Source organism: Panthera onca, chromosome C1 (assembly GCF_046562875.1).
Source record: "Panthera onca isolate mPanOnc1 chromosome C1, mPanOnc1 haplotype 2, whole genome shotgun sequence".
In the NCBI taxonomy this organism is placed as follows: domain Eukaryota; kingdom Metazoa; phylum Chordata; class Mammalia; order Carnivora; family Felidae; genus Panthera; species Panthera onca.
Genome location: NC_138346.1, coordinates 208,863,017 through 208,890,233, shown reverse-complemented (window position 1 = coordinate 208,890,233; position 27,217 = coordinate 208,863,017). Strand labels below are relative to the sequence as shown.

Below are 27,217 nucleotides of genomic sequence, written 5' to 3'. Positions count from 1 at the left end.
CTTTGGCCAGGGAGGCCTCTGGGAGAGGCCTTGTCTCGCCCGGCCTCCCCCTTCCCCCATTCTTTCTGTGCTATCCTCCAGAGGTGGTCCAGGCAGGAAGGCGGGGGGCGGGGGGAGGGGCTCTCAGGACCTGCCTCACGGTGTAGGGTGGGGGAGGGTCCCCCCCATGACCTTTCACTTCGGCTGCATGTGGCAGGGTGTGGAATCATCATCCTGGCCCATGACCTAGCTGTGGGGCCCCCTCCAGACTCACTCGGGCCTCAGATACCTATACCCCGTCCCAGCCCTAGAGCTCCTGGGCCAATCTCTGCAGCCCTGTGCTGGTGGAGCCCCCTCTGGTGCTCCTGGTGGCCTGGAGAGTCTGGGAATTGTGAATAATCCACTTGAGGACACCTAGGTTCATGCTCGGCTCACCCACAGGCCTTTGGGAAGTCCCTTCCCACCTAGAAAAAATGAGGGTTTGGAGCCTTTCTTTTTCTTTTTTTAATTGTTTTAATTTGGTTTATTTTTGAGAGAGAGAGAGAGAGAGTGCAAGCAGGGGAGGGGCAGAGAGAGAGGGAGACACGGAATCCGAAGAGGCTCCAGGCTCCGAGCTGCCAGCATGGAGCCCGATGTGGGGCTTGAACTCACCAACTATGAGATCACGACCTGAGCCGACGCTGGACGCTTAACCGACTGAGCCACCCGGGCGCCCCGGGTGTGGAGCCTTTCTGGTTCAGCTCTGGGCTGAAAGCCAATAGTTAGACCCACATCTTCTAGCATAGGTTGAGTTATATCCTCCCCACATTCAGAGGCTCAAGTCCTAGTCCCTGGAACCTGAGACCGTGACCTTGCTGAGAAGTAGGGTTGGTGCAGATGTGATTAGTTAGGATGAGATCACAGTAGAGTAGACTGGGCTCCTGATCCAGTGCAAGGGTGTCTTTATAAAAAGGGGAAATTTGGACACAGACCCTTCGTGGGCTCGGAACCGGTGCTGGATGGAATATTCGTGTTTGTAGTTAGGCTTACCGTCCTGCCTGGGTTTGGCTGAGACCAAGACCTGGTAAAACGGGCATTTCCGGCCCGTGATCTGGCTCATTGCAGAAGGGAAGGCCCAGAAATATTAAGGAAGACGTGCAGAGCCAACGGGGGACTGGCCCAAGTCCTGGGACCTGCGGAAGCAGCGGCTGAGACATGACAGGGTTCCAAGGCCGCCAGGCCACACGGAGTTCCGTAACGGTAGAGCTGGAGGGGCCTTGGAGTCCAAGGCCAAGAGCAGCGTGGTCACGGCAGTCATTCTGCTGCTCCCCGGGAGCCTCTGCATACCTGCGTGCATTCATTCACTCACTCATTCATTCGTTCATTCACTCACTCACTCATTCATTCGTTCGTTCATTCATTTGTTCTTCCATTCACTCAACAAGTACGTATTCAGTGCCCATGAGGTGCGAGGCCCTGAGCAGGGCACTGGGACCCAGAGATGACTCAGGTGGCCGCTGTCCCTGCCCAGCCCTGTGTTTGAGCGGAGCTACCTACCACCACCACCCTCCGGGGTGACCCTCTGTCACCCCATCTCTGAGCAGGCAGAGGAGGGGTATGGGTATGGGGCTGTACCTGGTTAGGTGCTGGGGACGAGGGCCAGGCCCACCCCCTCGAGGAGGCAGATGATGGAATGTGTAAGGGGATGGACTGAGGAGTCAGGCTGCCTGGGATGGAGTCCCAGCTGTGAGAGATTGGGCCTATTGCCTCCCTTCTCTGAGCCGAGATTTCCCCACCTGTAAAATGGGTGTGAAGGCGGCTGCACACAGAGTGGATGTGAAGGCCCCATGTGATGAGTCAGGTGCCCAGATGGAGCCCGGGAAGTATCGGGACGGGAGCCTGTTAGTTCCTGTCACCATCGTCGTCACTGTCGTTATTGCTGGGCTCAGGCTGCCCTTTGGGCCTTTCTCGGCCCCGAGGATGTTCCCTCTGACCTGTGACTCCGCCTGGGTGAGCGTCCCTGAGGGAGACCAGCGGGGGTGGAGGGGCTCCTGCCTTCTGAAGGTGCCTTTGCTGAGACATCTCCCTTCATCTGGCGTGAGAGCCGGTCCTGGGCCCAGACGGATAGGCTGTCACTCGGGGCTGGCGTGTGCATGTGAGTGTGCATGCGTGTGCCAGGACGTGTGCGGGCTTACCCAGAGCCGCTGCAGGGCACGGAGAGGGCCGGGGTCAGCCCTGCCCCGAGCTCACAGTGACTGCATTTAAAATCCTAAGGTTGTGGCTCGGGAGGGCTGGGAGGAGCCCTTGAGCTCTGGCCTCTTGTGGTACACTTGGGGAAACTGAGGCTCAGCTCGTTGGAGCCTGTTGGAGCCTGTCCGGTGCCCTTTTTGATAGACAAACATCTTATTAAATTTTGCCACAGTTTATCATTTTGTCCTGGAGTCAGGCCTTGGGGGGTTTCTGGAGGAGGGGTCAGAGTGATGTGGTCCTCAGGGCTCAGACCCCACCCCCCACCCCAGGCAGCCATGACTGTGCTCTGTGCTAGAAAAGTACAGGGTAGACAGTTCACCAGTGTGCCCACGGGGCAGAGCCCCCACTCCCTTGTTTTCACGTGTGGTCCCAGCATCCCCAGCTGCTCCCCGCCTGCTCACCAACCCCTCCCCCCGCAAGAGGTCACAGCCCCACCCGAGCCATAGTCGTTCTGCCACACACACGCACTACTCACCTTTGGCCACTGGGGGGCGCCAGAAGCCTTGCAGTTTGTGGTTCCGGTGTCTGGGCAGGGGGTCAGCATCCCTTGTGGAGGCCCGGCCACCGTGTGGTCACTCACCATCCTAGACCCCAGTCCTGATCCCAGAGCCCGTCGGAAACTCTGGGAAGCCGAGAGGGCGCCAGGGTTGGGGAAGGAGGCCAGGATCAGTGAGCGGAGTTCAAGCCCTGCTTGGCCCGTCACCCTTCGGGCGGCTCTGCACAACCTCTCAGCTGTCCGGGTCTCTGCTGTCACGTCAGTCAGGGGGAGTCCACACCTGCTTCTGCACACTGCTGTTTTGTAGCAAATGACACCCGACAAGTGCTAACGGGCAACTGCAGGCTTTCTGGCCGCGTCGCTTGGGCCAGTTATTTAAATTCTCTGTGTCTGTTTTCTCGGCGTAAAACCGGGATAAGAATAGCGCCTTCCACACCGGCTTGCCAGGAGTTCAGGAAACGACTCACGAGCAGAGCGCCTGGTAGTGCCGACCTGGCAGGTCAAAGCTGTCAGAGCTCCTGACTGGGTGCCACCCCGTGCCGCGTGTTCTGCGTGTCTCCTCTGATTCTGCGACGTGCAGGCGCTCCTGTCACGCCCATTTTACAGATGAGGCTCCGAGAGGTGAAGTCCCCTGTCTGAGGTCTTGTAGAAGGTTGGAGGCTGCGGCCAGGGTTCCGGCCCAGCCTACTCCCCGTGTGTTCATGTTCATGGGCTGGAAAGACCCTATCCCCCACCTCCTAGGTGACCCGGGAGCCTGCCAGCTGTCAGTGGGACAGAAGGGCGAGAGGAGACCCCGTTTTATGGGTGGGGGAGGGGTAGAGGAAGAGGGAAAGCTGGGGGTCGGGGGTGGGAGGGCATCTGGTCTGTCCTCCGAGGGCTCCTCCCGATGCACCCAAGCGGCGACTTCCACCGGGTGCCCCGGTGGCCCCCCCAGCCCTGCAGACAGCTGTGCCCCGTCATGCCCCGCCCCGGCCCCCAGCAGCTGGCTCGGAGGGAAGGGCTATGACAGGGGCCCGGTGGGGGGGCTCTGAGGGCGGCCGGGCACTGGCACGCCAGCAGCGGCCTCTGCCCTCTTCCCAGGCCCCAGCCACCGCCGCCTGTCTCCATTGTGTGCCCCAGATTCCCTCTCCACGCCCCCCACTTCTCACCCGGTATGCTGGCAAGACAGGGTGGCCCCGGGGGTTCTGTGTGGCCTTGAGTGTGACCTCAGAGAAACGCCTGTCTCACACGCCCGGGGATATTCCGGGCATGTTCTCGGGTCGGCCGAGCACCCCTGGGGTGGGCAGGGGAGAATCGTGTCCAGAGCCGGGTCAGGAGGCCATCAGAGCTCTTGGTACAGGTGACAAGAGTGTCCTGGAGTCTCTGAGATGGCAAGAGTCGGCCAGAAACGTGTAGAAAAAGTCCTCGGAGACCACGTTGGTGGTTGCCCCATTTTACAGATAGGGAAACTGAGGCCCTGAGAGGGGGGAGAGATGTGCTCTGAGTCCCGATTGACTTTCCAGCAGAACCAGGTCAAGGCACTTCCCACCATGCTGTGCGGCCTTCTTGGCAGGACTGTGCGGATGCTGCCGATCCTGGGAAACCTCCTGGGATTTCCCCCGTGCCGAATTTCCCCCTTTGCCTCGAAGTCCTCAAGGCCCGCTGTGCGTGCCCGGTCACTTGTGCTTGTCACCTTGTATGGGGACTGCTGATTAACCAGCCCCTTGGCTTCTCCAGCCAGCAGGGGGGTTCTTTGAGGGCAGGGTCTGCGCTCTTCCCAGGGCGCAGCACGGGGCCTGGCACGGAGTTGGCGCTCACTAAGTGTGCGTGGGATGAACAGAAGAGAGAGGGAAAGGGAGAGAGGGAGGGAATGAAAGCGGGAAAGATAAAGGAGGGGAGCAGGAGGGCGAATTGGGGGGTTCAGCCCCCAGAGGGGGTGGGGCACAACGGAGGCAGGTACGAACAGCCCCGACCCTCTGGAGGAGGGAGAAGGGCCACAGAGAGGGTCGAGCAGGTGCTGGTGGGGCCCTCCTGGGCCCTCTGCGGAGGGTTCCCATCCGTTCCCAAGGGTTGAGGAGTGCCCCTCCCCCCTCCTGACCTGCTTTTTTCCTCTCCCTGCAGGTGGTGTCCCCTGGGACCTGGAGAGCCCTCCCGTGTGCCTGACTGTGGGGCCAGGACCTGTCCGCACCCTGCTGAGCCTGGAGGATGCCGTGTGGGCCAGCTGTGGGCCTCGGGTCACTGTGTTAGATGCCACTAGCTTGCAGACTCAGGTACTGGCCCTACCTGTGGCTCGAGGCCTCCGGCCCGCGGGGCCGTCTTACTGGGCAGAGCCCTGCAGACCCTTCCCATGGTTCCAGCTGTGTCTCAGGGATCAGTGAGGGTTTGCTGAGAAGCAGAGGGGCCCCCAAATCACTGCCGGGCCCTGCCCTCTGCCCTGGCGTCATCCCTGGGCTGCCTGGAGGGGAAGGGTCACGACCACTGGGCCGTGCTCTCCTGCTGCCTGTGGGGCTGGAACTGGGGTCCTTGCCTTGCACTGTACCTGGGGCCTGGCTGTGCTGAGGGGAGGCCAGTGTGGATGCAGCTGTCCTGGGGGCTGGGCTCTTTAAATAGTGTGGACCTGGAGGCTGCTGGGTGCTCCCTGCTCCGTTGCGGGCAGAGCACGGCCTGCGCCTTGGCCCCTGGGATGAGGGCCTCCACGCGGGGCCTCTGTCTGGACTCAGGCTGGGCCCGTGCCTGTCGCCTCCCAACAGCATTGCTCACCCCGTCTCTCCACACCCTGGGGCCCATCCTGGGTGGCAGGCGTGAGACTTGGGTGTGGCTCCCCAGTGGTATTTCGGTGACGTTTGCCATCATGTGATTTGTCTGGATTATCAGCGTGGAATGAGGCCTTGATGACCGGGCCCAGAAGAGAGGTCTGGGTTCAGGCTCAGGGTCGGAACAGACCGATGCCCCGGGCGAGCTTCTGTGAGGGGGGGGCCATTACCGTTTGCTCGCCTGGTCAGTCATCTCTGCAGACCGGCTGTAAATTGGCTACTCGACAGGCAGGAGAGAGCACTACGGGAGTCTTGCCGTCGTAAGATCGCAGGCGATGGGAGCCAGGTCAGGGGGGAGACTGAGGCCCAGGGAGCTGTGGGCGAATAGAACCAGAGGGTTGAGGCTTTGAGTTCTAATTGTCCTTTAGAGGAGAAGGGGGTTGGGGGCTGAAGGTGACTCCTGGGCTCCGCTCTGGGGACAGAGCCTGAGGACCCGTGACCTCACTGGTGCAGCTGGGCCTGGCCAGGGTCAGGGTGGACGCAGGGGGAGGGACACTCCAGGGAGGGGCCAGGGAGGCGTGAGCAGGAAGGAGTCTGCTACCTCCCGCTCTGGATTTCTTGTTGTTCTTTTTCCTTTTCCTGGGGGGAAAGCCAGAGCGGGGAGGGGAGCCCTGAGCCGTTGTAGCCACAGGCCCCCTTCCCAGCGCCTGATTTGCTCTGGGGGCCTCTCACCTCCTCCCCCTTCTGAGAGGAAGGAGAGCAGGGAGACTTGGCTCCCCAGGGCCTTCGGGGTCCCCTAAACTCCTGGGTCTCAAGCCCCCAGGCAGGAGGAAGGATGAGGCCCATCTTGGAGCCTTTGGCTCACCTCCTGCAGCCCCTCCCCCAGTGTCCCTGCACTGTCCTCACAGCAGGCCCAGGTGCCGCCTCTGCTCTCCCCTGCTCGAACCCTGTGCAGGTTCTGACTCTCGGAGGAGAGTGGTGAGGGGCCCTCGGCCGGTAGCTGAGCACTGGGGCCTGGTTGAGGGCAGGTGGGGAAGGGAGGAGGGGTCCCAGTCTTGCACATGGTGGCCTCCAGACTGATGGGGGAGACACAGCCCCTCCCTTGAGGGCCTCCAGTCTGATGGGGGAAGGCCCAGCCCTGCCCTTGAGGGCCTCCAGTCCGATGGGGGAGACACAACCTTGTTCTCTACGTGGGAAAAGTGAGCCCAGAGATATGAAGAAGCCAAGAGCAGAGAGAGGATGAGATGAGCAGGTGTAGGCTCTTCGACTCCCCTGTTGGCCAGAGGACCTGCTCCTCATGCCAACAGGGGAAATGGGGCAGGGGTGGGGGAGAGGAGGCAGCTGAGGACATTGGGAGGCAGGACGTGAACGAAGAGGTGTTTCAGAAGAAGAATTGTCTGAGGAAGGGTCCCGAGGACCCAGAAAGCACAGGCCTGGGGGGGTCAGTGGCTGTTGGTTGCTGGGGAGAAGGTGTGGGCAGTGGGGCCTGAGTGGCACAGCAGAACGTATCTCTTCCCCTCCCCTCTCCACCCCCCTCCCCTGGGCCCTGAGACTTCCTGGAGAGGGAATGGGGGCCATCACCAAAGGCAGTGGCCCCATCTCTGTCCTGGCCATCCCCCCCCCCCCCCCCCCGCCCCGCACGCCGAGTTCTCTGGGCGTCCCGAGCCCTTGGAGGTGTGGAGCTGGCCGGCCAGCTGGGTGGCCCTGCTCTGTCCGGCCAAGCTGTGCACCCTTGGACCAGGCACCGAGCCTTCCTGGGCCTCAGTCGCTTCATCCGTGAAGTGAGATGTTAATAGTACTTCTAGAGGGTCGAGTGAGAACATTTATGGAAAACGGTTATTTCACCCCGGGGCCTGGCACACGGCAGGTGTTCAGTGAGCACGAGTCATCCCTGTAATCAGGCCCCTAACCTAAATCCTCGTTGCGGCATATGTGGCTTATTTGGAGAATCCAGCTCCCTTTGGGTCGGTGTTGCACGTGTCTGCACCCCGGGCGCGCCGTCGTCTTGGGTCACTGGCAGGGGCCTCGCCTCCTGCCGACGGCGGTCCTGGGAGGGTGGGACAGTTGGACGGAGGGCAGGACACGGGCGAGGCCGGGCCCCAGCCATCTCTCACCCGATCTTGCCGCCCGCCAGCCGCAGCACAGTCCTACCCAGGCCCAGGAGCCCCGCTCTGGCCCGACCGGCCCTGGGGCCACGCGGCCACCGTGCTGCAGCTCAAGGCCGTGATGATTCAAGATTAGTTGTGGATCAGCTGCTCTCAAGAAGGGGATCAATATGGCCTTTCACCTGCTTTGCACGCCACGGGGGGGTGTCAGGGGGGCGTCGGGTGCAGGAGGCTGGACGGAAGAAGGGGTGGCGGGTCAGAGGGAGCACGCGCCCCCTCTGCGGCCAGGGAGACCGGAAAGCTCGCGCGCTGTGCCATGCGGTCCCCACAACCCTCCAGTGATGAGGTGATCGCCGTGCATTTTTAATAAAGCTGCACTCCGCTGCCGCTTGGAATAGAGGAAGCCTGCCCACCTCAGCGCCGGGGCTCTGGAAGCAAGCTCCGTCCGGCCGCGGCTAGTGACGCTCTCGTTGGTGCCCAGCACACGGTCAGCCAGGCCTGGGGGAGCAGCCTGGAGACCCGGCTGCCGTCCGGGCTGCCGTGCTCTCGCACAGCCGCCTAGGGCCCGGCGCGCACCTCTGCCCCAGGCCTGAGAAAACCCTCGATGGGGATTTGAGATACTTACAACTGCTCGGTGCTCCAAGCCAGAAGGCCCCGGAGTGCGTTGGTGGCTGCAGGTGTGGTGAGCGGGGCTCTGGGCCAGATGTGAAGACACAGTGAGTTAACGTCGGCCTCGCGTCGACTCTGAGAGGCTTTGCCTGGTTTTCTCCCACCCCCAGGAAATAATAATAACCGAAACATCTTGAGTACTTGGTGTGGATCAGGTATGGGTTTTAAGTATTTTGCATGAATTAACTTGTTTAACCCTCCCACTTCACGGATGAGGAAACAGAGGCACAGAGAGGTTAAGTGACTTGCCCAAGGTCACACAGCTAGAAGGAGGCGGAGTTGGGTTCTGAGCACAGGCATCTGACTCCTGAGTCTGCTCTTGACCTCTGTGTTGGCCGCCTGGGTAGATGGAAGGCTGTCTCCTTTGGGCTGCATTTGTCCCCTACAGCTTCTGTCCTGTTACACGTAGCTCCTGGGAACTGTCATTCGTTTATATACTTGCTTTCTCCGCCAACACGTCTCTCAGGCTAAGGATTGCTGCCTGTTCATTTTCATTTCCCCGGTGTCCAGCTTACATAGCAGTGATCTGAGTAAATAGTCATGGTGGACGGACAGGGGGGTGTCCTGATTTCCAGGCCCTCTGTGTGGGGTGCTGCAGGGATCGATGGACACGAGTAGCACCTGCTCTCAGCTCGCGGGGAGCTCAGAGTCCGGTGTGGGGAGCAGACCTGGGGTAGTCAGTGTCAACCCAGGGTGGGGAGACCGGGAGGGGGCAGGCCCAGGCCCAGCGGGAACCCAAGGGAGCCATGAGGGGTGCCAGATGCAGCCAGAGGAGGGACAGGAGCAGGCGAGGTTCCTGGAGGTCAGGACCCCTGAGCCGGGCCGGGCAGGCGCGTGTCTGTGCTGAGGGCAGGAAGGGAGGAGGCGGGGATGATGCTGGAGCAGGGGAGGCACCGTGAGCCGGGCTGGAGTCAGCCCGATGGTGCGCAGACACAGTTCGGAGGGCTCCCCGGGACCAGGCCCCTGAGCTGCGCCCCCGCCCCCTGCAGCCGTCTCCATTTAGGCCCGCTTGTGCCCCCGTCAGCCGCCCCTGACCTCACTGAGCCTGTCCCCCGCGGGGCCGGTGCCCACAGTCTGTCTCTCGGCTGGACGCTCGTCCACCAACTGCTTGTTCAGCTCCTTGATCCCAGCGGAATGGCGGCGAGGCCTGTTAAATAATCATGTAGCTCACCAGGGCCTGTGTCAACACCGCGTCCTCCTGTTCATTATCTAGATCGGCACCTTCAAAGTCTAATCCAGTCGTATGGACTTCATTTTAACCGATCGCTGGAGGGGAAGCCGGCTGTGGGATGATTGTTGCATCTTAATTAAAAACAACAACAACAACAACAAAAAAAAAAACCTTACTGGGGACAGGTGCCTGGAGAGTGCTGGGACACGGGGCAGGTTGTGTCCGTGTTTGGGGACCGGGCCTGGCGCCTGTCCCGCAGGGCTGTTGAGAGGGTTAATGGGGGCAGCGTCGCGCTCATTAGACCCTGGCTCCCCCATTCCCACCCGCGGAGAAGCCTGTCTGGACCACCTCCCCTCCTCCACGTGCACTGGGTCATACCCCTGTGACCCGCTGCCGTGACACCAGGCCATTCTCCTTCGTAGCACTGGCCACGGCCGCGTGTTGATGTTTTGGGGACAGTTACCAGATTAACCAGACCGAGGCTGAGTGAGGGCAGGAGCACGCCCGGTTGGCTCCCACTGCAGAGACCAGGCTGACGCATAGCAGGTGCTCAGGGAAGGGCCGTGAAGGCCTTGGGGACGCCCCTTCGGGGAATGGGCTCGGAGTATGGCGGGCCCGCTCAGCGAGGAGGGCAGATTTGGGCAGGGGATGTGCAGAACAGGGGGTGTGATGTTAGCCTGCTTCAGAGCTCAGCACCGAGCCCATGAAAGGTGCTTCCCACAGTGCCTGCTGTTAGTAATCCCACCTCGCACTGGCTTCCGAACTTCCTGCGGCTGCCACGCCCCCCTGGCACCCAGGCGCTGGCCTCCGATACAGGCACTGATGCTTTTTGTCGCCAAGCATGCCCGAGAAGAAACTTCTCTGGATTCCTGGACACCGACAGCCCCCAGATGTCCCCCTGCCCACCCCCGCATACACCCACCTTCCCTACCCTTAATTTTCACGTTTAGTGCCCAAACTTAGTTTGCATGTATTAGCTGTTGTAAATCTATCATAACAGTGTGATGTGGTATGAATAATGCATCCCCGGGCTGTATTAGTTTTCTGTCTCCCGTCTTATTTATGACACGAAACGGGTGGGAATTTGCAAAAGCGAAGTCTAGGCGCGGGGTTTCCTGGGTAATGCTATGCAAATTGGCATGAGGGCGGAAAGATTCACCCAGTCCTCGGGGTGCTGGGGGCCCCCTGAGTGTGCGGGGCAGGGCTCATGTCACTGCATTGAGTCCTCTCTGTTCCACGGTTTTGTCTTAGTTTTTTAAGTGCGCACATCATTATTATTGTCGGCCTGTTATTTATTTTTTAAATTAAAAATTGGCTGGTGAAACTTGAGACACTGATTTTCTAAAGACCAGAGACTTCCCAGGAGGCTCAGACAGTAACAAGGATAGCGAGCGTTTTCCATCAGTAGGAAGAATGGAGGTTAGACTTTTAGAAGAACTTCCTTTCAGGGAGCTTGTGAAGGGTAGGGGGTGGGGGTGGGTTTGGGGATCCTGGGAGCCCCCCCCCCTCCTGGGGGATGCGTCGAGGGGTCAGGCATAGCTCAGGGCTGACCCTGCTCCGGGCATCGGGGGGCTGCGAAGAGGGATCTCCAGGGATGTCCTACGGGCCTGGGGATGGTTGAGGGGCAGGGCTCCAGGCCCCCTGTCTCCTCACCGGGAAGAGCTCAGATCTTTCTTGTATCTCATAGTTGGTCTCCCCCGTCCTAGAAGATTTAGGTTGGTAAAGGACTTCATGGTTTAAAAACAAGTTGTTTGGCTGAACCCAAGAAGCTGTCGGCTCAGGGAGCAGGTTCTGTGAAGCCATGGAAGAGAGGAGGGAGGTGGTGAAGGGAAGACAGATAGAAGAGGTTATTACAGAGAGAACAGTTGGGGGCTGCAGGTGAGGGAGGGGGCAGACGATGGCGGCAGGTGGCAGTCCTCTGTGTCTGAGCCCCTGCCCCCAGCGTCTCTGGCTGTCAGTCTGTCCTCCGGTCTATCTGGCTCTCCCATGTGCCCCCCTCACGCCCCCTCTGCGGTTACCCTCCGCTCTGAGCCCTGTAGGACAGACATCACTGGACCAGCTGCCCAGCCCCCCAGAACCTGGCAAAGACACACAGAGCCGCGGACGGACCCCTGAATGCCGGGCCCCAGGCTGGGCCTTGATGCAGTGGAGGCTGGGAGCCTAAGCCCAGAACCAGACTCCGGGTGTAATCACAGATTGAGTGAGATCACACAGGAAGGGGTTCAGGCCGGTGCCTCGCACATTCAAATGGTCATCTCAAGCCTGGCAGCCGGCTGGGGGAGGGTGTGCTGGGCTGGAAGCTCCAAGGAGGCAGTCCTGCTTCCGTGTCTGGGCGAGCTCGCATCGCGGTCCGTGTGGGCTGGGGAGCTGGGCTGACTGGCTTCAGCCCTGGGTTCCGCCGCTGAGTGCCTCCACATCCCCACCTGTAAAATGGGGATAATTACAGAACGGAGCCCAGGACCGGCGGCTCAATGTACGTGAAACACCAAGTGTCACAGCTGTCGTACGGTGACAGGAAGGGCTCGGTCAGGACCTCTCGGGACACCCGGTGAGGTGACGTGCCTGGATTGGCATCGCTCAGGCTCAGTCAGGTGGGGCCCGCAGGGAAGCAAAGCAGAGAAGGCTGCAAGCGTAGCAGGCACCCGGAACTGTTTCTGAGGCCGGGCTGCTGGAGGATCTTTCCCGAACAAAGCTCCCATCACACACTTGCCCGCCTCTCCCAGCCCTCGGGCACAGGGCTGGGCACTGACTGGCACTTCGGTCCCTGCGCTGGGCCACCCTGCTCTCGTGCACCCGCTCCTTTGGCGTGGGTGCGGTGGTGGGGGTGGGGCCGTGGGGTGGACGCTCATTGAAACTCCCTTGTCCCAGTGGCTGTTCCAAGGCCTTTGCCAGTCGCGACTCCTGGGATCTTTACAGCAGCCCTATGTGGCATTCGCCTTATCACCCCAAAGTCGGGGAGGTAGAGGCAGGAAGCCGGGGAGCTGCCCCTGACAGTCTGGCCCGGAGCCCATGACCTCACTGCCTCTTCTGAGCAGGAAGCCGCTGATGAAAGTGTCACACAGAAGGTGAGCCAGGCACACTGAGCTCAGCCCGGCTATTTCCAGGCAGGTCACGCCCCCTCCGAGCCTCAGTTCCCCAGTCTGCCCAGATGCTCAGTGGTCCTACCCCTTGGAGGGGATTGCGGGGACTCCGTGAGCTGAGCTGAGCTGCGGCGAGCGGGGCCCAGACGTGCTCGGGTGCTGTGGGTGCTGTAGGTGCGTGTCCTGTGTCTGCCCTGTCTTGCTGGGGCCCCCGCGGTGGCTGGGGCAGAGGCAGACCGCAGGCTCAGCCGGGGCACTGCTTGCACAGGGCAGGGCAGGGCTGGGGCACGTGCTAGGGCCAGACTCCCTCTGAAGGTGCTGGGTGGCCCCGGGTGGCCCACAGCCCGGCGTCCCCCCTCAGGTGGAGAGGAACTGCCTGCCGCCTCACGTAACCCAGGACAACAGAAGGAAATTAAATAGGAACTAACGAGGGGACTCTCAGTGGCCCACGCTCGGAGGTGCTTTTCATATTCTACTCCCTCCAGAGTAGCCGCTGCACCAATGGATTTTAGTTTAGTTTTTAGAGGCACGGGCAAAAATGGTTTGCAGACTAAGCAGTTGACCGTCTTTCTGGAAAAAATGCACCAGGGATGCCAAGTCTTTCACAGTTGATTCCAAAACGGGGTTGTTGAAAGTTCGGGACAGGCTGGCAGTCTTGGAGCTGTGCGGGGACCTCCACCCGTCCGTCCTTCCCTTTTCGGTTCCCGGGGTGGCCCTGAGCTGGAAGAGCCCAGCACCAGGTCACGTCTCTTGTTAGCCAGACACGACCTCACCCCCAGTTTAGAGATGAGTCGGCTGAGCCCCAGGGGTGCTGACCGACTTGCCGGTGAGAGGGGGAAGCGGGTGTCACGTCCTGGGCCCCCCTGAGAAATGCGCCGGAAGGACCCCTCTGCTTCTGGCACGTGATCCCTTGGCCGTGAGCAGGTGGGACTCTGGAGGAGGTGTGTGGAGGCACAAAGGTGTCTGTGCGTGGCCGGGAGACCAGGTGTGGCCTGTGGGGTCCCTCTGGGGGACCGTCCCAGCTTGCCCAGGACAGGGCGTTGGACTTCTGGTGCTACAGAGGTGCCTCCCCAGGCAGACCGGGGCGGTTGGTCACCCTGAGCTGGAATCCTGGCCACCACCTCCCCCCCCCCCCCCGTTTCCTGTGCAGTGACTTTGTGAGTGTCATTCAGCCTCTCCGTTTTCTCAGCTGTGACGCGTTGATAAGAATAAGACAGATAAAGAAAGGGACGGGAGTCGTCATGCCGATTGCCTTTAAACCACAGATGGTGCCTTACCCAGAGCAGCGGATCAGAGCGGGACCCCTGTGTCTCCGTTCCCAGCCCGGCCCCAGGCTGGTGGAGTGACCCCACACCATTGATTTCTCGAAGCCTCCGTGTCCTGCCTGTTAGATGGGGACGGCAGGGAGGGGCCCTCATCCCAGGTGGCTGGGGCGTTACGCAGAGGCAGGGTTGGCCAAGGGGCTGGCGAGTGCTCCGTGGGTGATCTCTGGAGGGGCCCATGACTGTGCCTGCCGGACAGCCCGCCCTGGGGACCAAGCAGGGGGTGGGGAGGAGGGCCCCGCGTATGCCTCCATTCTGCTGGGTCGTTCGGTCAGAGATGTCTGGGGGTAAGTCCCGAGCTGGGAGTCCAGCTGCGCCCCTGCCCCAGCCCCTGCCCCGTGGGGTCACCTGTGCTCATGTTCCCCTTTCCGGGTGGTCCCTCTTCTCTCGTAAAGGTCTCTGCAAGGATGCAGTCCTACAGCACGGGAAGGGCCTGGCACACAGTAGGTGCCCACGGGCCGTAGCTGCGCCAGCCTTCTGCCATTTCCTCGGCAGCCCCCGGCCAGCCCCGACCACCCTAGCGCTCCTGCCTGGCCGCGTGGCACCTTCTCAGCTCTAATGACTTTGAGTGCTGAGCTGCTCACCCTGGCGATTTATAGAAACCAAGCACAGAAGCGGCACCTGGAGGCACATAAATTTTGTAGGATGGAGGCCGGGCTGTGTCAGCACTATTTGGAGCAGTGTCAGTCACCTGAAACCCTCTGTGTGCACCCCTGCCGCGGGGCGAGGGGAGGCGGGCCGCCGTGGGCCGGTGAGGCCACCTGGTTTCTTCCCAGCTCCCTGACCAGCTCCTCACGGAGGCCCGCCCTGCCCTCCCCGTGGAGCCTTCCGGGACCCCAAATGGCGGCTTCTCCTCCAGGCTCCGTTGACAGGTGTGTGAGGAGAGCCAGTTACCTGGACGGAGATGAGCTAGAAGCCCGGGCTCCGACCCGGGCCCTTCCCTCTGGCTGCCAGCTTTTTTTTTTTTTTTTTTTTTTAAATAAATTCCCCCCTCCCCAAACTTTTTATTTATTTTTAACATTTTTAATGTTTATTTTTTATATTTGAGAGAGACCGAAACAGAGCATGAGAAGGAAAGGGGCAGACAGACACACACACACACACACACACACACACACACACACACACACACACAGAATATGAAGCAGGCTCTGGGCTCCGAGCTGTCAGCACAGAGCCCGACGCGGGGCTCGAACTCACGAACTGTGAGATCATGCCCTGGGTCGAAGTCGGTGCTTAACCACCTGAGCCACCCAGTCGTCACCCCCTCCCCCCCCAAACTTTTTATTTTTAAAATTTCAACAGTAAAGTTGAAAGAATAGTACAAAACCACGCAGATATTCTTTAGCTAGTTAACCAACCGTTATCATTTTGCCATAATTCTTTCCGCACTTTATATGTACGCTCCCTTTTTTGGCTAAACCATTTAAAAGTCCGTTGCAGACATCATGAGGCTTAACCCCTCAAGAGCGAAGGGCGGCGTGGCTCTCCTGCGTAACTTCTACAGCGTTATCGTGCCCGGGAATTTAACATCAGCAGAGTGGCATTTCCCAGCTGTGCCCAAGTATCTTTCATAGCTTCTCTCCCGAACCCTCCAGCTGGGATTGAACCTCGCTTTTGTTTTTCAGGCCTCTTTAGTCTCCTTTTAATCTAGAATAATCTCTCTGCCTTATTTATTTATTTATTTATTTATTTATTTATTTATTTTGGTCTCCATGATCCTGACTTTTTTGAGAAATCCAAGCCAGGGTCTCATAAAACATTCACAAGCAGGAATTGCTTGGTGTTCCCCCAGATGGGCTTGGGGTGTTCGGCCAGATCCTGCGTGGGGAAGCTGTGCACTTCTCGCTGCGTCACACGAGGGGGCAGGACATGCAGGCTGGCCCGTCCTCATCCTCTGTCACTCGGTGAAGGCGGGTCCTTCAGGTGTCCCCATCCTAAAGGGACTGGTTTCCCTGTGTAATTAATTCCTTGGTCACCTGCAGGTGATTCTTCCGGAACGTGTGAACATCCTGTTCCTCAGCAAACTTTCATCCTGAACTTTCATTATTTACAGAGGGGTTTCCTTACCCGGACTCAGCCCTCCCCCCTTCCTGTACCACCTCTACATGTTTATAGATTCTTTTTTATGTTGATTTAACTTTCAAAGTTTTTATTTATTTTGAGAGAGAACGTGCACGAGCATAAGCACGGGACGGGCAGAGAGAGAGAGAGAGAGAGAGAGAGAGAGAGAGAGAGAGAGAGAGAATGCCGAGGCTCTCCGATTTCAGCACAGAGCCCGATGCAGGATTTGAGCTCATGAACCTTGAGATCGTGACCTGAGCTGAGATCAAGAGTCGGATGCCTGACCGACTGAGCCGCCCGTGTGCCCCTAGATTCTTTTTTAAACCCAGTGTACTGTAATCCAAGACCATCATTATTATTTTTAATACTCAAATTGTCTCCGATGTGGCCACCAGGAGCTGTTTGTGTTGGCTCCTGGGTCCTTTGGGCACCTTCTTCGTCGTTCGTTGGGCACCTCCTTGCTTTTCTGCATCGGGACTTTTAAGCTCCCCTGTTATCTCCCCTGCCCTGATCAGCCATTTCTCTGGGGTGCCTATGGTGGTTCCCTTTCGTGAGGAACGGTGTCTGGAAATCGAGACCTGGTGTGCCCTCCACTGCTGGGGGTCATTGCTCCAGACCCTTTCGGTGCACAGAGCTAGGGTTCATACGGACAGCTCTGATTCATATCCCAGATGACGGACCTCCACCCCCCAACATCAGTGAGCTTCAGCCACACCACAGTTTCCGGATCGCTCTGCCTGTCCCACCACCCACACCAAGCCTACTGGGTAAAGTTCAGGATTTCTTTGCAGATCTTTTTGTCCTTAAGGACCTGGGGTGTATGGTCAGAGTGCTGAGTTCCCAAGCCACTGGAATGGATTCTTTTCTATGTGGCTGTGACCATGTTCCAAGAAAACTTAATTTCCCCAAACAGGTGGCAGGCTGGTATAGTCTGAGGGCCACTGTTTGCAGACCACTGGTCCAGAATTATCGTCCCAACGGAGCAGTTCCTGGTTCAGGATAAGCAGCTGGCAAATCGCCATGCCTGGACCATGGGGGTCAAGTGGGCAGGAAGCACGGAGCCTCCCAGAGCTCAGAGGCAGGGGCATGGCTGTGCTGGTGGCAGCTGGGCAGGGGGCCTTCTTCAAAGACAAGGGGGATAGAGTCCTCTTAGAGAGAGGGTGCCCCCACCCCAACTCCTGGGCTCCAAGACCAGCTAGGGATAGAGGAGGGGTCCAGAGGTGACAAGTGGGATGCCAGCACCGAGCCCAACGGGCAGCAAGGGCCGGGCCTCCCTGCCACCTGCCCCCACCCAGGGGTAGTGGGACCCATGCTGCGGGATGCCACCTAGTCCTCCTGTGTGCCCAGGAGGCTTGGCCAGGACTCCCAGGACTTGGCTCCATGGCGGGCTCCTGGAGTGGGGAGGGGTCTCAGGGAGCCCGGAGATCACCGAGGGGTGAGGGGCTGGGCCTCCGTGTCGTTGGTCATACATCCTGCCCTTTCCCCCACCCGCCCGACCGCTGGGCTTTGCGGGTTGGCGCAGGCCTTGTGTAAAGTCGTTCGGGCCTGGGGGCAGACTTGTCACGCCTCTGGAGAAATGAGCCCGGATTTCCACTGCTGACTTCTCTCTTAATTGGATTCCGACAACAGCATGCGGGGCTGAGTGGCTGCAGACTCAGGTATGGCTTTCCACAGCCCTAGGCCTCTCGGTTCCAGCGCAGCCTGGCTTTCTGGGAGGCAGGAAACGCTTCTGGCCCTTTCTTAGGAGCTGGGCAGGAGCCCTGCTGCACACAGGGGCGAGCATGCCCATGCTTTCCTGTGCAGCACACGTGCGTGTGTGCGCTCGTGTGCGCTCGTGTGCAAATGGGTGCGCACTGTTTTTGGAAAAAAGACTGCAGCCAGAGCCTGTTGGGGGCCCCTCCCACCCCGCTGCCCCGTCCGTCCGTCTGTCTGCTCGTTGGCGGTGGGCACTGTGGGCAGTCAGGTCCAGCCTCAGCGGCTTGGCTGTGATGGGGGTCGGTGAGTCCTCGGCTGGCCCTTCCCAGCAAGGCCCCTCGGGAAGTGTCCTATTGAACCTGGTGTTGTGCCCGGGGCTGGGCCTTCTGGAACATTGTCTGTTCAGGACAGCAGGCTGCTCGGGGTTTCTCTGAAGGAGAAAAGGAGTACTGAAAGCCAGCACTTGGGGGTGAGGGCCAGAGGGATCAAAGATCCTCCTCTCCCCTTGCACGGCGTGGACTGGGCCTGGCTCTGAAATTTCTACTGCCTCTTCAGCTTCTGCTCTCCGGGTGCCCCCAGTCAGGGGCGAGCTGTGCCATAGAACCGTGCCCCTCGAGGGCGGCCTGGCACACGGGGAAAGGAGGACGATGCTCTGCCTCTCTCCTCCCCTAACCTGGGGCCCTGGAGTTTCCTGTACCCACCCCCCCAACCTGTTAGGCCACCCTCAGCCCTGTGCAGAGCTCAGCCGCTGGGGACTGGCTCGGAAAAGCAATTTTGTTGACCTTCTCACAGGCTTGCCCTCCCTGGCTTGGCTCCCCTCCACCATTAGCTTCCTTATCTCAACGGGGAAAACGCTTGAAGGTCTTGGTGATCGGAGCCGGGTGGAGTCGGGGCTGCGGCCAGAGAAACCGAGCAGTGTTAGCACCACGTTCACTGGCGAAGCAAACGTCCTTCGGGGCTAAACCTGACCCTGTCACTTCCCAGCCTAGCCCCTCCCGCACCTAACTGGATGGCGGTGGCCCCGGGGTGATCCGGCGCCTGCCCACCTCTCCCCTCCATCTAACCACGGGCTGCACCCTGACACGCACACTCATTCCTGAGGGGCCTCCCCGCTCCCCACCCCGGCCCTGCTCCCTGGGACAAAATGCACCTGTTCTGTTTCTAATCGCCAGGAACTTCCCTCCGGCTCCAATCTGTCTGCTCTGCGATTTCTTTTTCCTTTTCTTGAATTCCAACCCAAAGTCAGAGTTAGAGGCCTTCAACATAGTAAGTGCCTGACATCCCATAACTGTTTTTATTCCGTAAGTTTCAGGAGCACAGCTTTATAGTTTGGCACTGTGCACACTACAAAGTCGCCTCACCCTCCGTCACCATACGGTTGACCTCTCACACATTTTGCCCGTCCCCGACCCCCCTTTCCCTCTGGTAACCGCTCATCTGTTCTCAGCATCTGTGAGTTTGGTTTTGTTTCATTTCATTTGTTTCGGTGTTGGTTTTTCAGATTCCACATATGAGTGGAATTCTGCAGGATGGCTTTCCCTGTCTGACTTATCTCACTTAACATAATACCTTCTAGGTCCATCCATGTTGTCGCAAATGGCATATTTCATTCTTTTGATGGCTGAGTAGTAAATAGTCCATTGTGTAAACACACCACATCTTCTTTATCCGTTCATCTCCCGATGGACACTTAAGGCTGTTACCATGTTCTTGGCTATTGTAAATACAACTTTAGTGAGCATAGTGAGCATAGTATCTTTTTGAATTAGTGTTTTTGTATTCTTTGGATAAATACCCAGAAGTAGGTCATGCGATATTTTTATTCTTAATTTTTCAAGGAAGCTCCATCCTGTTTTCTGTGGTGGTGACACCAGTGCGCATTCCCACCAACAGTGCATGAGGGCTCTTTTGTCTGAACATCCTCACCAACACTGTTGTTCCTTGTGTTTTTTGCTGGGGGCCATTCTGACGGGTGTGAGGTGAGGCCTCATTGTGGTTTTGATTTGCGTTTCCCTGATAATTGGTGACCTTGAGAATCTTCTCATGTGTCTGTTGGCCATCTGTAAGTCTTCTTTGGAGACTTGCCTATTCAGGTCCTCTGCCATTTTTAAATCGGGTTGTTTGGGGCTTTTGTTGTTGAGTTGTATGGGTTCTATTTATTCAGGTTTACTTCTAGGCTCTCAGTTCTGTCCCATTGACCTGGGTCTGTTTTTGTACCGATGCAAAAACAATACTGTTTTGAGTATTATAGCTTTGTAGTGTACTTTGAAATCAGAGAGTATGATACCTCCAGTTTTACGTCTCTTTCTCAGGATTGCTTTGGCTATTGGGGGTCTTTTGTGGTTCCATGCAAATTTGAGAATTATCTGTTGTAGTCCTGTGAAGTACGCATTGGAATTTGGATAGGGATTGCATTGAATCTGTAGATTGCTTTGGGTAGTGTGGACATTAAACATTTTTTGAAAGCTTATTTAGACAGAGAGGCAGTGGGGGAGGGACAGAGAGAGAGGGAGAGAGAATTCCAAGCGGGCTCCGTGCTGCCAATGCAGAGCCCGATGTGGGGCTTGAACCCACAAACCATGAGATCATGACCTGAGCTGAAACCAGGAGTCGGATGCTTAACTGACCGAGCCACCCAGGCACCCTGGAATGGACATTTTTATAATATTAATTCTTCCCATCCATGAGCATGGAGTATCTTTCCATTTATTCGTGTCTTCTTCAGTTTATTTAATTAACGTCTTAGAGTTTTCAATGGACGGGTCTTTCCCCTCCTTGGCTAAATTTATCCCTAGGTATTTTATTCTTTTTGGTAACAATTGGAAATGGGGTTGTTGTCCTGTCTTCTCTTTCTGATAAGCTGTGATTAGTGTACAGAAATGCCACAGATGTCTGTATATTGATTTTTTATTCTTGCAGCTTTACTAGATTCATTATTAGGTGTAATGGGTTTTGGGTGGAGTCTTTAAGGTTTTCTACATACAATATCGTGTCATCTGCAAATAGTGACAGTTTTAACTTCTTCCTTTCTGATTTGGATGCCATTTATTTCTTTTCTTGCCTCATCGCTGTGGCTAGGATTTCTAGTACTATGTCGAATAACAGTGGTGAGAGTGGACATCCTTCTCTTGTTCCTGCTCTTAGAGGAAAAGCTTTTAGCTTTTCTCCATTGAGGATGCTATCAGCTGTAGGACTGTCCCATATACGGCCTTTGTTAAAGGTTGAGGTACATTCCCTTGTACCCACCTTGTTTTGAGAGTTTTTCAACATCATAAATGGATGTTGCATTTTGCCAAATGCTTCTGCATCTATTGAGATGATCATATGATTTTGACCTTTCATTTTGCTAATGTGCTGTATCACATGAATTGATTGGCAGATGTTGAACATCCTTGTATGCCTGGAGTAAATTCTACTTGGTCATGGTGTATGGCTCTTTTAACGTACTGTCGGATTCAGCTTGCTAATATTTTGTTGAGGATTTTTGCATCTACGTTCATCAAGGACATTGGCCTGTAATTTTCTTTTTTTGTGTGGTGTCCATGTCTGGTTTTGGTATCAGGGGTGAAGCTGGCCTTGTAAAATATGTTTGGATGCTTTCTTCCCTTTAAGTGTTTGGAGGAATTTGGGAAAGGCAGGTATTAAGTCTTCTTTGAATGTTGGTAGAACTCATCAGGGAAGCCTCCTGGTCCTGGACTTTTGTTTGTTGGGAGGTTTTTGATTGCTGTTAAAATCTCTTTTCTAGTGGGGCACCTGGGTGGCTCAGTTGGTGAGGCAACCAACTTCGGCTCAGATGATGATCTCGTGGTTCGTGTGTTCGAGCCCCGCGTCGGGCTCTGTGCTGACAGCTCAGAGCCTGGAGTCTGCTCCCCACCTCTCTCTGCCCCTCCCCTGCTCATGCTCTGTGTCTCTCTTTCTCAAAAATAAATAAACATTAAAAAAATTGAAAAAAAAAACATAGGGGTACATGTGCCCCTATGCATCAGCACTCCTGTATCCCTTGGGTAAATTCCTAGCAGTGCTATTGCTTGCTCGTAGGGTAGTTCCATTTTTAATTTTTTGAGGAACCTCCACACTGTTTTCCAGAGTGGCTGCACCAGTGTGCATTCCCACCAACTGTGCAAGAGGGTTCCCCTTTCTCCACATCCTCGCCAGCATCTGTAGTTTCCTGATTTGTTCATTTTAGCCACTCTGACTGGTGTGAGGTGGTATCTCAGTGTGGCTCTGGTTTATATTTCCCTGATGATGAGCGATGTTGAGCATCGTTTCATGTGTCTGTTGGCCATCTGGGTGTCTTCTTTGGAAAAGTGTTCTAGGTATTCTTTAAAATTTCCTCTTTGATTTCTTTTTTGACCTGTTGATTGTTCAGTAGCATAGTTTTTTGGTCTTCCTAACTTGTGGTTTTCCTCATTTTCTTCTTATAATTAATTTGTGGTTTCATACCACTGTGGCTAGAAAAGATGCTTGATAAAATGTCAATTTTCTTGAATCTACTGAGACTTCTTTTGTGCCCAGCATGTGATCTACCCTGGACAATGTTCCCTGTGCCCTTGCGAAGAAGAATGTGTATTCTGCTGCTTTGGGGCGAAAAGTTCTCTATATACCTGTTAAGTCCATCTGGTCTAATGTGTCATTTAAGGCCGATGTTTCCTTATTGATTTTTTGGTTTTGTTTGGATGATCTGCCCACTGAGGAAAGTGGAGTAGTAAAGTCTCTGACTATTATTGGGTTGCTGTCAATTTCTCCATTTAGGTCCGTTAAGATTTGCTTTCTATATTTTGATGCTCCTTGTTGGATGCATATATATTAATAAAAATTACATCTCCTTTGGGATTGACCTCTTTATCATTTGTGTAGTGCCCCTCTTTGTCGTCTATTACAGGCTTGGTTTGCAACTCTACTTTGTGTAAGTATTGCTACCCCAGCTTTCTTTTCATTCCCCTGTGCACGGAATATCTTTTTCCATCCTTTTGCTCTCAGTCTGTGTGTGTCCTTACTTCAAAGTGAGTCCTTCGTAGGGAGTGTAGAGATGGGTCTTGCTGTGTATCCATTCAGCCACTCTCTGGCTTTTGATTGGAGCTTTCAGTCCATTTACATTTGAAGTAATTATTGATAAGTGTATACTTACTGCCATTTTGTTAATTGTGTTCTGGCTGTTTTTGTAGTTCCCGTTCTGTCCCTTTCTTCTTTTGCTCTCTTCCCTTGTGGTTTGATGGTTTTCTCCTGTTATGTTTAGGTTCCTTTCTCATTTTCTTTTGGGTATTTACTATAAGTTTTTCCTTGTGCTTACCTTGAGGTTCATGTAAAATCTCCTATGGCAATAGCAGTCTGTTTTAAGTTGATAACAATGTAATTTTAAACAGATTCTAAAGCTTTACCTTTTTACTCCCCACCCTTGATGTTTTATGTTTGATGACACATTTTATATTTTTTTGTTTTATGCTTTTCCCTCAGTGAATTATTGTGATTTTAGTTAATTTTAGTACTTCCATCTTTTCATCTTTAAAAAAATTTTTTCAAACACTTTTACTTATTTTTGAGAGACAGAGACAGAGCGTGAGCAAGGGAGGGGCTGAGAGAGGGAGACACAGAATCGGAAGCAGGCTCCAGGCTCTGAGCTGTCAGCCCAGAGCCCGCTGCGGGGCTCGAACTCACGGACCACGAGATCGTGACCTGAGCCGAAGTTGGACGCTTAACCAACTGAGCCACTCAGGCGGCCCTACATTTTTTCATCTTTATGCTTGCTGTATAAGTGATTGGCTCATTACCTTTGCTGTACATTCACCTATTCCAGTGAGATTTTTACTTTTGTATGTTTTCTTATTATCGATTAGTGCCATTTCTTTTAAGCTTAAAGGAGTCCCTTTAGCAGTATTTGTAGAACTGGTTTGGTAGTGAAGAACTCCTTTAGCATTTGCTTATCTGAAAAGCTCTTAATGCCTCCTTCAATTCTGAATGGTAACCTTGTTGGGTTAGAGAATTCTTGGTTGGGAGATTTTTCCTTTCAGCACTTTAAATGTGTCAGGCCGCTCGTTTCTGACCTGGAAAGTTTCTGTTGAGAAATCTACTGATAGCCTTGTGGGGTTTTCCTTGTACTTGACAAGTTTTTCCTTTGCTGCTTTCAGGATTCTTCCTTTAACTTTTACCATCTTAATTACAGTGTATCTTGGTGTGGTTCTCTTCGAGTTCATGTGGTTTAGAACTCTCCGGGTTTCTTGGATCCAGATGTCTGATTCCCTCCCCAGGTTAGGGGAGTTTTCAGTCATTATTTCTTTTTTTCTGGCTCTTTCCCTCTCCCTTTGCCTTCTGGGATCCCCATAATGTGAATGTCATTCCACTTGATGTTGTCCCAAAGGTTGCTTCAGGTGTCTTCACTTTACTTAATTCTTTTTTCCTTTTGCTGCTCTGCCTGGGTGTTTTTCATTGCTTTATTTTCCAGCTTGCTGATTTGTTGTATTTCATCCAGTCTGCTGTTGGACCCCTCTCGTGTATTTTTCAGTTCAGTTATAATTTCCGTTTGGTATTTTCTTTTATTTTTCTCTCTCTGTGTTGAAGTTCTCCCTGTATTCATCCATCCTTCTCCTGAATTTAGGGAGCATCTTTATGACCATCACTTTGAACTCTTTATCAAGTAGATTGCTTCTCTCTGTTTCATTTAGTTCTTTCTTTAAGGTTTTGTCTTTTTTTTTTTTTAATTTGGAACATATTCCTCTGTCTCTTCATTTTGCCTTACTCTGTGTTTTTCTGTATGTATTTAGGTAAATCACTGACCTCTCCCAGTCTCAAATGAATGGCCTTACGTAGGGGAGGATGTATGGGATCCAGAAGTGGAAACTTCTTGGTCTCCAGAGCCAGGTGCTCAAGGGCTGTCCCCTCTGTGGGCTGTGTGTGCCCTCCTGTTGTGGTGGGACTGTGGCTGCGACACATTGGTAGGTGGGGCTGGCTCCTGGCCTGGCTGTGGGCATGTCCACGTCTACTGGGGCACATTGGTGGACAAGATTCTCAGTGGAGTACACCCACTGGCGCACGTAGGTTACAGGGAGAATTCCAAAATGGCGCCCACCAGTACCATTGTTAGTAAGATAGACTGAGGTGGACAAAAGGGCTCCTACCAGCATCTCAGTGCATGGGCAGAGCCCCTGCTGTTTTCTGCCACTCTGGCAGACCTTCTAAGGTTTGTAGTAAATGGATCTTCTTTATCAGTGGTGTATGCTTTTTTCAAATTGGCGTTTTCAACTGGTTTCCAGGTTGAGTGAGTGTGTGCAAGCCCCTTAGGAGCAAGTTTCCTGTTCCTTCCGGTTTTCTAGAGTCTCTGAATATAATCCCCATTGATTTGCAAAGCCTGGTGTTTGGGGGGCTCATCTCTCCTGTGCAGGGTCCAAGGGTTGAGGTGCCTGATGTAGAGCTTGAATTCCTCATTCCTCAGGGAAGTTCTCTACCTTTGATATCCCTCTTGATTGTGACCCGCCACGGCTGGGTTTTTCCCTCTGGTGCGTCGGTGTCTCTGCCTCTCATCTGGTCTCGACACCATCCTTTTATATTTATTGTGGAGGCTCAGTTCATTCAGTTTCCAGGTTCCTTTCAGAGGGAATTATTCCACGCGTATGTGTAGATAATTGTGTCCGTGGGAGGAGGTGAGGTCAGGATCTTGCTGCTTCACCATTTTGAACCCCACTCCCTGCTGTTTCTCGTCAGTTTTTGGACATTATGTGTTGCATCCCCACAGATGCAAAGATTCAGATGCAGAGATGTAAAGGATTAGGATTTGACTCACACGACCCACCTCCCTTCCCCGATTGTTCCGTTTGTTGCCTTTGTAACTCTAGATAATATTCATCAGGTGCCACTTCCTCTTGTGTCGCCTTTTGGCCCTGACTTTCCCTTGTGTCACAGGGGCACGCTAGAGCTTGGTCTGTTATCCCTTTCCTAGTTCCTTGTTCATTGATGTCATGTGGGTAGCTTGAGATGGCCCATGTTGGAAATATTTACACCATGGGAATCGGCAGACAGGGCAAACCAGGATTCTCCACCAGTAGTTAAACACTTTCCAGCACACTACTCGCTGCTAGGCTTCTGAGGGTCCCTTCTAGCCCTGAGTCTGGTTCAGGCAGAGGCTGGGTTAGCTAGCTTGGCCTCCCGAGGCTCGGCTGGCAGGCCCAGCCCAGCCCCAACACCCTTCTCTCTGTGCCGCAGCAAAGCTTCGAGGCGCATCAGGACGAGGCCGTGAGTGTGACGCACATGGTGAAGGCGGGTAGCGGCGTCTGGATGGCCTTCTCCTCTGGTTCCTCCATCCGCCTCTTCCACACTGAGACACTGGAGCATCTGCAGGAGATCAACATCGCCACCAGGACCACCTTCCTCCTGCCGGGTGAGGCTGCTGTTGGGCATCGCGCCCTGCTGTCCTGGGCCTGTGCGGGGAACATGCTGGAATCCGTGCAGCATCTTCCATGGCCAGGCGGAGGTGCCTCCTGGTCAGCCCATGTTGTTAACCCTCACAGGAGTGTTTGGCCGGCCTCAAAAACTGGGCCTTCGAGAGGGGAGACCGCAGGGTCGGGATTCGAACTCAGGGCATCGTTCCAAAACCTCTCTTGCTGTCGTCGCTCTTCCCTCTCACCCCTCGTGGGAAATGAGGCTCCAAATTCAGCAGACTTCCAGATCAGGAAGCTGCCAAAAAGCCATACTGGGTGGGAACCCAGGCCCGTCTACACCTGCCGCCCCTCAGGTTGACCAGACACCCAGTTCTGCCTCCCATCACGTTCGGAACATGAGGCGAGGGGCAAGAGAGAAGGCTGACAGGGGTCTATTTCTTTAGAGGTTTTTCTAAGAAAGGCAGCTGTCTCTCTTAGTTTGCTGGTTGGGCTTTGGGGGCAGGGGGAGGGCGAAGGGCTTGGACGTCATCCCCTTGGGGCCCTGCTTCCTCCTGCAGAGCTACTGGTGATGCTCAGTGGAGAGGAGTAAGGTTGGAGCTCACCTAATACCCTGCTCCTCCCGCATCTGCCTCTGTGGAATCGGCTCCAGGCAGCGCCCTTACCGTCTGCTGTCCAAGGTGCTGCCCAGACCCTGCAGGCTGTGCCGGAGGGAACCAGGGCAGACACCTGCTCAGGGCCCGTTCCTACCCCCGGGCTGGCTTTAGAGCTTGGCCCAGCCCCCAGGAGACAAATAGACTGGTCTGGGAGGCTGTAGAGGCTCCATCCTGTCCAAACTGGGCTAGGTTTGGCAGCTGGGAGAGCCGAGGGGCCCTGGGGCCAGGGACACGGGCCCGGCATGGCAGGTGGGGAGCTAATTGTTACAAGGACTCAGCAGATGGGCCGTGTGGAGGCCAGAAGTGGCTGTGTGCTGAGCTGAGGGACTGATCTCCCCGTCCTGTGAGGCTGGGCCAAGGACAAGCACGTTAGCCAAAACCTAAGGGGCCGCGTGGGGGCCTCTGTTTTACCACAGAGGCCTGGTCCCTGACTCCAGCCAGGGGACCCAGAGATCACACCCAGAGATCCTGCTTCCTCCCGGCCAGGCACAACAATGGTCCCTGAGTCTGGCCTGGTGGCGACAGGGGGTGGTGGTTGCTTGCTCCACGTTGGGCAGTGGCAGTAGCCTGCCACAAGCCCTGCAGTGAGCTGGGTTCCGAGCGTTTTACGTACAGGGTCACGTTTCACCGTAACCCCATGAAGGGGCTTGTCC

The 27,217-nt window shown here is 55.6% G+C and overlaps 1 protein-coding gene across 8 annotated transcripts in view; it reads left to right on the top strand.

Moving 5' to 3' along the window:
• ARHGEF10L (Rho guanine nucleotide exchange factor 10 like) overlaps positions 1–27,217 on the top strand; it is a 143,424-nt gene that overhangs the window by 108,191 nt on the left and 8,016 nt on the right. For all 8 annotated transcript variants that reach the window (XM_060621160.3, XM_060621158.3, XM_060621163.3 and 5 more), the window contains 2 exons: positions 4,805–4,953; positions 25,736–25,910. In XM_060621160.3, coding sequence (XP_060477143.3) covers positions 4,805–4,953; positions 25,736–25,910 — 324 coding nt within the window. The remainder of the gene's footprint in view (positions 1–4,804; positions 4,954–25,735; positions 25,911–27,217) is intronic.